Raw genomic sequence first — 10,428 nt, forward strand, 5'->3', positions numbered from 1 at the left:
TCTATTCATTTCCTTCTAACTGTGTCTAAGAATGTATTATGTGGCAAGAATACATTGGAGGCTGATGGACAAATAGACCATTAATACTTGGTGTGACAGGTTTTTTTTGTATTAGCATATTATTTGTCACCCAATGAAAACGATAACGTATACAGTATCCTAAGGGAACTGTTGCTCTTCTATCTTTTTAATTCTGACCTTACTATTTGCCTTAGGCTTACTATTTCTCTGTATATCCTCAGAAGCCCTAAGGAGTAGTTTTACTCTGCCATACAGGCCGCTGTACGTCACGGTCAACTCCATGGCAGAGGGTTGGGTTTGGTGTACCCAGCGACCTGCAGCAGACTCACACCCACTTTAGAGAAGAGAAAGGTCTTAAAGAGTTGATGTAACTTGCTCTGGATCACATAGGGGGTAAGAGGCCACAGACTGGAGTCTGTCTGTTTCCAAACGTTGTGCTCTTGAGCATAGAGGTAAGTGTTGGTTTGAGAAGTCACTCACTGCCCCCGAGTTGATTCTGATTGTAGAACTGCCCCCGTGGGTTTCTGAGACTGAATCTACGTGAGTTGCACCCCTCATCTTTCTACTGCAGGGCAGCTTGGGTGAAGGCTTATGAAGAAGATCAGTTTTCCTTTCAACAAGTCATACACATTTTGTTCCATCACATTCATTGCAAACCCCAGCATGTCGCACCACTTATCCCACTTCCTCTTGTGTCTCCTGTTTCCTTTCCTTCCTCTCTCCTAATCATTCTGAACTTGGTGCCTTTTTGATCTGAAAAGGCTGGTCAGTCCAAGACATGCACACCTCACTAGTGTTACTGTTCCTTTCATGGGCTTGCCTATTGTCTGCACAAAAATTGCACCATGGGGATGAGCTCATTTCTAGACTTAAAGGATGACTCAGGACCACAATCTCTAGGGTTCCACTTGTCTCTGACCGGTAAGCCTGATCTTTTTTTTTTTTTTTTAATGACTTGAGCTTTGTTTCACACTGTTCCTGGAATTCTCTCAGGAAGGAATCTTTAAGCAGGAGTCTCACTCTGATCTTCCCTTAAGGAGCTAACAGCAGGGACATCTGTTATTTTCTGGGAAAAGAAGAAATCCTATAAACACCATCCAATGATTAGATGAGTTGTCAAACTAACACCTGCAGTTTGCTGTCGGTTGATGTGTATTAAACTGTGATGATTTTATAATGTGCTCTTCTGCACACGTGGAGGTGATCTGTAACGTGCATATGAAATGCTTCTTCTCCCAGGTGACTGAATTGTTCAGTGAGACTCACAGAGGCGAGGCTGTGAAGATGACTCTCATGCTGACGGGGGCACTGCCGTCAAGTTCCCCTGTGTGCATCCAGGTTTTCAGCATCATCTTCAAAAAGTAAGCTGCTTTAGATGTGAATTTAATTTAGACTCATGAGACCTGTAAGCATCAAGGCTGGTTATTAAGTCATCAACCATCTTGCCGACAGTGTGCCAGCACAGTGGTCTCTTTAGGGCCGTTTGCCACGCTAGAATGTTCATGGACTCACGTAAGGAACTGCCGCTCAGCCCATCACAGTTGCTAACACGCACCACCATCATTCATTATTATCCAAGTGGATGTAAAGAACTCCAGGGTTTTTCTCTCTCACTGGAATTAAATAGGGTATCTTTTTTTCTGTTCTCTTCTTCCTATACCCTCAACCTAGCCCCAGATTTAAAGTTCAGTGGTGTAGTGGATTATGCATTGGCTGTGAAACTCAAGATCAGGAGTTCAAAGCCCCTGACCTCTCTGTGGGAGAAAAATGAGGCTTTTCTACGGCCATCAAGAATTACAGCCTGGGAAATCCACAGGGGGAGGGCTACTCTGTCCTCCAGGGCTGCTATGAGTCGGAGTGGACTCGACTGCAGGGAGGTGCTTGAGTATGAGGGAAAGCAGCGGTCATTCCGTGCAGAATTCTTGCCTTCCATGCAGGCAACCTGAGTTCCAGTCCTGGCCAATGCACTGCCGGTGTGGCTAGCAACAGAGAAATTTCTTTTCCTCCTATCTCATTTAAATTGGATATGAAAAGACACCACCGCTTTCCCACCGCCCTCCTCCCACCCTAGCTTCCTCGCATTTCTGCATTGGTGGGTGGGCGTGCAGAAGGGAGGCTCTCAGTAAGCATCCCAGTGTTTCCTTGACCACTCCCAGAATCATTGGCTTTAGAGTCTTCTTGAGGGGATTGGAGCCAATGCTGCCTCACAGGGACCACACAGGACAGGGTAGAAATGCTGTAAATCTTACAGACACGGAATGCCTCAGCTTCTCCTGCAGAGCAGCTGGTAGAATCGAACTGCTGGCCTGAGGTTATCAGCCCAAGGCGGAAACCCATGATGCCACCAGGACCCCTGTTGACCAGACCTCGTCAGTCAGCATTTCAGGGCTGGAACCTGGACGGCTCCATTTTTAGCAGGCATCCCAAATGTTGACTGAGGACATCTGGGGTCCAGAACGGCTGGTTGGTATGTTATCAGAGCGAAGGATTAAGGTGAACTTTTCAAAACCTTAGATGGGCCCTTTGCCAAAGGGACCCCCAGAGAAGACGAGGGTTTGCTGAGTAGCACATACCCTGGAACTTCCCCTACACAAATAGGCAGCTCCCTAACCCTGGCCAGGCATCTTTGGGTCATACCTGGGTCTCTGCTCCGTGCTGCACACCGTCTGCTGCGTGCTGGCTTCCGAGGCCAGTCTCTCACAAGCCCACCCAGAGCAGCGGTTCTCAACCTGTGGGTTGCGATCCCTTGGGGGGGGGGTGGGCGTCGAATGGCCCTTTCACAGGGGTCTCCTGATTCATCACAGTAGCAAAATGACAGTGATGAAGTAGCAATGAAAATAATGTTACGGTTGGGGTCACCACCACATGAGGACCTGTATGAAAGAAAGGGTTGCAGCATTAGGAAGGTGGAGAACCACTGGCCCAGAGAAAGCGCTGTTGGAAACCAGCAGCCAGCACGCGGAGGCTGGGTTCATTACCCGGCCCTTTCCCTTAGGCCGGTGAGGAAGCCGAGGCTCAGTGATTGTACCTCAAGTGATGGTCCCAAAGTTGGGTCACCCATTTCAGGACTTGAAGATTCCTCCCTTTTCCCATGCCCTGGCAGCCTTGTGTTTTTATGTCTCCGATTCAAAGGTGGCCAAGATGCACCGCTGAAGAGACAGCCATGGTGCTTGGTGGCACCTGGGAGTCCTGGTAACTTCGTTAGCAGCAGGCTCTTCGGTTCAGAGACGCTGATAGAGGTGGTCGATGAGCCATCTAACCTGACCCATCCAGCCTAACCAGCTGGTCTCGTCCACAGCTCTTACAGGGCACGCCACCACACACCTCAGAGGCAGACAGTCTGGCAGCATTTCCGTTAAGCTGTTCTCAAATATGAAAAGCAATAGTTCTTACAAAGGGGCCTTCAAAAGGCTCGTGGAAAAACGGAATGGACCGAAAAGGGGTTTTCCATGAGCTTTTTGAAGGCCTCTCCTATATGCCGTCATATGTGTCCTTGTTATCTAAGCTCTCTGTGCTATCGGGCTTGTAGCTCGGTACTTCCCAGTGTGTTTCTCATGATGTTCAGCACTTGTGTAACCTTGCATTCTGTCACTGACTGCTACTGACCGATGCTTCAAAACACATACTTGCAGGATCTTGAAAAAGCTATCCATGTACCAAATTGGACGGAACTACTTTGATCCTAAAAAGCCGGTGGAGATTCCCCAGCACAAGTGGGTTTGTTTATGTTTTCTGTTACTCTGACATTATTGTAATGTGAGCAGCATTATTTGCACTGCACGATTATACGAGTTTGCCACCTGTGGGAGACTCCATGGTGTGAAATGTAATGGATTTTTTATAATTTGCAGGTTTTTTTCTCGAATGGTGACTATGAGATTGGCAGGGTTTTTGGCTCCGGATATATGCATACACACATATATGAATATTTGTGTGCTCAACAGAATGTTTTGTTCTTTCTTGTCATTTTTTATTGTCATCATCACAAGTCCTTGAAGAAACTCAGAAGTGAAATTTTCTGTGTGTGCCGTATAATAATGAAACTAAACTGCACATTATCGTAAAATGTACAGTTTTTCTAATTTCTTGCTGGACAGAAATTGGCACAGGCAGGATGGTAAATAAGAAATCTTCTGTCAAGCAGAGGTTAAGCGGAGAAGCTTACCTCCCCTAGTGAAAGAGAGAACCATTCGAAACACAGGATTTTTACGCTACTTGGAGAACAGGGTGCTTCGGGGAAAGTATTTGGATCCATCTTAAATGAGACCAAGATAAAGACTGTGAACTGGTTTCTGGGTGAATTCAAAGTGTCGGGTTTTGTGCATGAAGTGGTCTGTGGCCACTCACCCCGTCACTGTCTCTCTACCTGGACAGACATATGTGGACGCCCAACGGCGCGCTGTGCTCAGTGTGGATGACTGTGCTGTGGTCAGCCAATCAGGTCCACAGGAATGTGAAATGGAATCTTCGGGTTTTCATGCCATTTCCTAGGCAGAGCTTTTTGGCCCGTGGCATTTGTGAAGGTGGGGAGGAAAGGGCTTTCATGTCTCCTTGATTATTTGCACGTTGTATCACTTAAGTATATCTCAGTCTTGTCCTTGCGCCCATCTTCCCTCTCCCCATTGAGTGCAGAGGTTTTCCTGTGGGGACTGATCAGTATAATGTCAATCCTATAGCTGTGGGTCTCAACCAGGGGTGTTATGGCCCTAGAGGGAACATTTGACAGACCCTTAGGAGACATTTTTGGTTGTCACAGGGGAGGGCTGCGACTGGTATTTAATGGATATCAGAGATGATGCTAAAGGTCCTACATTGTTCAGGACAGCCCTGTACAAATAATTACCCATCCTGACCATCAGTTGTGTCAAGATTGAGGAGCTCTGTTCAAAGGAGCCCTGGTGACCTTGTCAGGTAAGCCTTGGGCTGCTAACCACAAGGTCATTGGATCAAACCTACCAGGAGAAAGATGAGGAGGGTCGTTGCTCCTGTAAAGATTTATAGCATCAGACCCCCTACATGAGGTCACTCTGAGTTGGAATCGACCCAGTAGCAGTGGGCTTGGTTCTACAGGAATGTTTTAATCCTGAATATATGTGTAAAAGACACTGAAAACAAATCCCTAAACTGCCGTTGACTCATTTCCGACTCATAGTGACCCTATAAGATAGGGTCCGAGTGCCCCTGTGGGTTTCTGAGACTAACTGTTTCCAGGAGTAGAAAGCCTTGTCTTCCTCCAGCGGAGCTGCCGGTGGTTTGGAACTGCTGACTTTTCGGATCGCAGCCCAATGTGTAACCACTATGCCACCGGCACTCTTATAACTACAAACATAAATAGGAAGAAATCAGACTAAAGAAAATTCTGGTCAGATCCAGAGAGTTCAAAAACATGCAATCATTATTGTTTTAAGTGTATTGTTTTTCTGGTAGGAAATTACATTAATTTAATTTTTTTTTTTTTAAGATTGTCCCTTTGGCCTGGGCTGGCCATCTCTGTGTCCCACTGCGAAAGCAGACTGCTGTTCAGTGCCAATGTGTGCTACAAAGTGCTCCGGAATGAGACTGTTCTAGAATTCATGACTTCCCTCTATCACAGCACCGGGGCGTCTGCCTTTACCCAGGCGTGTGAGAAAGCGCTGTTGGGACTCATTGTCCTTACAAGGTAAAAAGCCTGCATTTGAAAAAAGTTTTCTTCCGAGAGTAAATTATGTATGGGATGTGGGAATCAGAATAGCAGCAGGGCGTGGCCGCGAGCAGGGCATGGCTGCGAGCACCGATCACATCAGTTTGTGCACCGCTCTAGAAGGCCTGGCCGGTCCCCTTGTGTAGAGTTGAGACTTCCTCACTGGCATCTGGGACTGCGCACAGTTGGGCACGTTCCACCGTTTATCTTATCTCTCGCCTGCACCAACCTTCTCCGTCCACACTTCTTGTTCTCACTTTCAGTCTTCGTCCTGGGATACTTTGGTATCTCTGTCTGAAACTTCCTCCCAGTTCAAAAAACAAAACAAAAACACCCAAAACCTCATTGTGGTAAAATAGGTTTAATAAAAGACGGCCCGTTTTAACCACGCCTGAGCGCAGTGACATTAACTACATTCCCTGTGTGTGCAACCATCATCCCTACTCCGTCCACAGTGCTTTTCCCACTCCAAACGGACACCTGGCTCCTCTTGAGCCAACCCTTTTCCTCTGCTCCCTCTCACCCCTGTTAGCCACGGATAGTCTTACACACACACACACACACACACACACACACACACCCTTTTTTATTGTGAGTGGGGTGAAAGTTTACAGAGCAGATTTCATTTCCACCTAGTAATTTGTATGCATTTGGCATCATGTCATTGACTGCAATCGCCAACACCACGGAGCATCACTTATCCCACTTCCTCCCTGTGTTTCCTGTCTGCATTCCTCCTTTCCTGATCCTTCTGAACGTTGTCCTGGGGTAAGTGCTGCCCCTTTGATCTCAAATGGTAGATTATTCTAAGGTGTGCAGACCTCATGCGTGGTAGTGCTCCCCCTCATAGACTTGTCTATTGGTTAGTTGAAAGTTGAGCTGTGGGGGTGAGTTCATTTTCAGAGCTAAAGGGTGATTAAGGGCCATTGTCTTGGTGAGTTCTGCCAGTCTCTATCTGACCAGTAAGTGTGGTATTTTTTATGACTTTGAATTCCATTCCACCTTCTCCCCCTGCCCCCCTCTATCCAGAACCTTCTAGTAAGATTTCTTTCAGAGTAGTGGGTGGTGGTCGTCTGGTACCATCTAGTAACTAGATTCTACTTCTTCTGGTGTCATGGTCGTGGAGAGAGATGCTCACATAATTCATGCTCACATAAGTCCAACTGTTGGACTAATTGGCCTTTGTCTCTCTGCGTTTACCTGTTCTGAGATCCCACACCAGTGGAGCCATTCATTTTTTGTTCCTTTCTTTTGTGTGACTGACCTATTTCACTTAGCATGACGGCTTCGAGTTTATCCGTGTTGCAGTATGTCTTAGAATGTTCTTTTTCTTGATGGCATAATCACAATCCGTTCTATGTATAGACTACCTTTTTTCCCCCAAACCATTTTATTAGGACTCAATCCAGACAGCATACCTTTCCATCATTCAGTCATATCGAGCATTGTTGTACAATCATGACCACAATTAGTTTCAGGACATGTTCTTCCTTCTTGTACTTCTTGCTATTAGCAATCCATTACCGCCACCCCTCCCCCACCTCACCTGAACCCTGATTCTAGTTACCGTCTATAGATCCATCTACCCTGGGTTTGATATACTGAGAAACAGAAAATACGTTACAGAGAGTCAAGAAGGCTACAGACAATGACAAAATACAAGAGATAAACCGAAAAGTGGATGAAGGGAGACGTCGGACAGGGCAAGATATGACAAAATACCCATTTATAAACTATCAAGGGCTCATGCGGGAGGGGGGAGCGGGGAGGGAGGGGAAAAATGAGGACCTAATGTCGGGGGTTTAAATGGAGAGAAAATGTTTTGAGAAACGATGTACAAATGTGCTTTACACAATTGATGTGTGTATGGATTGGGATAACAGTTGTATGAGCCCCTAGTAAAATGTTAAAAAACAAAAACAAACAAACAAAAAAACCTTCAGTATGAAAAAGAAAGCCAGAAAATATTAAAATAAGATCAAGCACAAAGGGTATCAAAGGGAGATCAAATGATGAGGTTTTAACCACTCAAGTCAGATTTATCTTTTGTTTGTTTGTTTGTTTGTTGTTGTTGTTGTTTTTTCAGATTTATCATTTTAATCTACATAGTTGTCTCTAAAATACTCTCTGTCTGGTAACCATGATAACCAGGTTATTTCCATCCCTCAATTATGGTCAGAGGGAGTTACCGGATCTCTGTGTAGATCCTGAAAAGGTATTTTGGGCTTCCGTTGTTATTCATAGCCTTCTGCAAACCAGAGCCTCACAATTTAAACTCGTGATACTATTCTCTCCATCGGATTTGGATTACATAATTTACAATCCTTGGATCATGGCTGTTGCTGTGCTTCTTCCACGTGGGCTTAGTTGATGTCTCAGATGGCTGCTTGTTTGAAAACAAGTCTTTAAGACCCTAGACACTGTATCAACGATGTCTCTAAAGTGAACCAGAGGCAGATAGAAAACACAGATTCAGGACTGGACTTTGGGCTTTCACTTAATCCTAGCTCCGGTATAAGAAGGGCTAGTTTATATAACATGGTCCTGCTGGATACTCGCCCTCATGAAGGACACACGGAAGATATGGGTGCTCTAGCAAGGTGTGGTGAAGAAATTAGACTACCTTTTATATATCAAGTCATCCCCAAATTTCAATAGACTTTATTTCTAGAGCAGTATTAAGTGTACAGAAAAATTGCTAGCCAGAAAAATGACTAATTAGAAGGTAGAGACATTCATGTCAGTGGGAGGGGAGGCAGGGAGGTTGGCAAGGAAATAGATCTCAAAGGAAGAAAGAGGGATGGAAACGGGAAACTCAGGGAGGAAGTGGGATGAGGAAAAACCGCATGTCAGTAGGAGGGAACGTTACCTTAAACCTGTTCATTTCCCCCCATAACGTGGCAGTATGAACACGCCTCAGGGAGGCATTATAAGATCATTCACCAATCTAAGATCATCATCAACGCTGCAAGTTCAAGTGTCTATGAAGCTCCAGTGTATATAAAAGAAAAATCGCACAGAGGTGGAACCCTGCATCTTACTTCTCGTAGGCCTAATAACTTACGGTTTTTACAATTGATGAGCTATATTGATAGGTCATCATGAATGGAAGTCCGGAGTTTACATCAGGACTTACTCTGCTGTTCATTCCTGTGGGTGGTGACGCATGCATAAAGCCTCATGTCCTCCATCACAGCAGCCTACAGAATAGTCTCACTGTTCTAAAAATGCCTTGCGATCCACTCAGTCATCCCTCCCCCCTGCCCCCAGGCTCCTCGCAACCAGGGATCCTTTCACTGTCTCAAAGTGCTGGCTCACCCAGGATGTCACGGAGTTGGCATCATACAGCATGCGACTCTTTCGGACCGGCTTCTTTCACTTTCCAACACGCCTTTGGGTTTCTCCATGTCTGTTTGTGGCTTTTTACAGCTGAATAGGATTACATTGTATGGATACACCATCATATGTTGTTTCATTTACCTGTTGAAGTGCATCTTGGGTGTTTCCAATATGATGGCCAGGTAAAAAGTGTTTCTACAAAATCATCAACACCTTTAGTGAAGAAAAATAACAAAATGGGAAGCTTCCGTTTCCCAGTATAGGCTCCACCTCAATCTGTCCACTCCTGAAGTTATGTTCCCATCTCCCTAACCCCTCTCTGCAGAGTTCTGCACTCTTCATTTGACACCACATCCGACATGCAGCTTGGGCATCCTTGAGGGGCTCAGATACAGTTCCTTGTAAATGCCCTTGGCGTTTGGGGACCACAAAGTGTCCATCAGGGAAAGATTTGGGCTCTAGAGTGGAGGGCGTACAGCTTCCCAAGGATCTGCTCACAGGCCAACCCTGGCTTCCATCAAATAACGAGCAGATGCGCTGTTGTGATGGGGAAAAAATTACTTGGCACAACTTTCCTAACTTTTTGCTTATGAATGCATTTTCTTGAAACTTCATCCTCATAAGACCATGTCCTCATTTTGTGTCCTTTGAAAATATCGTTCAAGATTACCCCTTTGGCTCCCCTCCACCCAAGAAAGGCCGCAAAGCCTTCTGAGCTGATGCCTTTCCCTTGAACTTAGCTGGCCCAGCCTGTCTCCTTGGAAACCACAGTTCTCATTGGCCGTCTTCTTTCTAAGGAGACGAAGACAAGTGTGTGACTGAGAGAACTTGCCTGCATCTGTTCACTGTTCACACGCTGTGTTTAAACAGGCTATGTTTGAAATGAGCCCGCACATATATGGACTGAAATCCTAGTAATATACTATTTTACTTGGCAATTATGGATAAAACTACTGTAAACGTGTCCTGCTGAACTCCTACTTCTTTTGCAAGGCCCAGCTCAAATGTCAAAAGCGTCCACCTATCCACTCAATCGGAATAAGTAGAGACGTTTCCTCCTCCATTCAACTCCCATAGCACTTCTGCTTATAGCAATTTTACGTTACATGTCTCTTGATATAAGTTCTCTATAGACGATGGGGTGTCCAATGCTGGGAGGTCACCCCCGATGCACATGAACTGAATTAAGCAGAGGTGATTAGATGGCCTCCTGAGAACAGAGCTCAGTCCAAGGATATTCTTTTCCGTCTGGTGTTTTGGGAGGCTACAGCTGAGAGGTGAGACTGACTGAATTCCATACTACCTGAGCAGAGGAGGCTACCATCATGGATTAATTTTCCACATATTTAGTCACTTTATAAGGGACACAAAGCTTTGGAGAAATCTGC

The 10,428-nt window shown here is 45.6% G+C and overlaps 1 protein-coding gene across 1 annotated transcript in view; it reads left to right on the forward strand.

Moving 5' to 3' along the window:
• PIWIL4 (piwi like RNA-mediated gene silencing 4) overlaps positions 1-10,428 on the forward strand; it is a 64,136-nt gene that overhangs the window by 13,959 nt on the left and 39,749 nt on the right. The window contains exons 5-7 of the mRNA XM_004709021.2: positions 1,261-1,382; positions 3,654-3,734; positions 5,483-5,680. Coding sequence (XP_004709078.1) covers positions 1,261-1,382; positions 3,654-3,734; positions 5,483-5,680 — 401 coding nt within the window. The remainder of the gene's footprint in view (positions 1-1,260; positions 1,383-3,653; positions 3,735-5,482; positions 5,681-10,428) is intronic.

Source organism: Echinops telfairi, unplaced genomic scaffold, assembly GCF_000313985.2.
Source record: "Echinops telfairi isolate 266 unplaced genomic scaffold, ASM31398v2 ScPeMD7_7421;HRSCAF=8459, whole genome shotgun sequence".
Taxonomy (NCBI): Eukaryota; Metazoa; Chordata; class Mammalia; order Afrosoricida; family Tenrecidae; genus Echinops; species Echinops telfairi.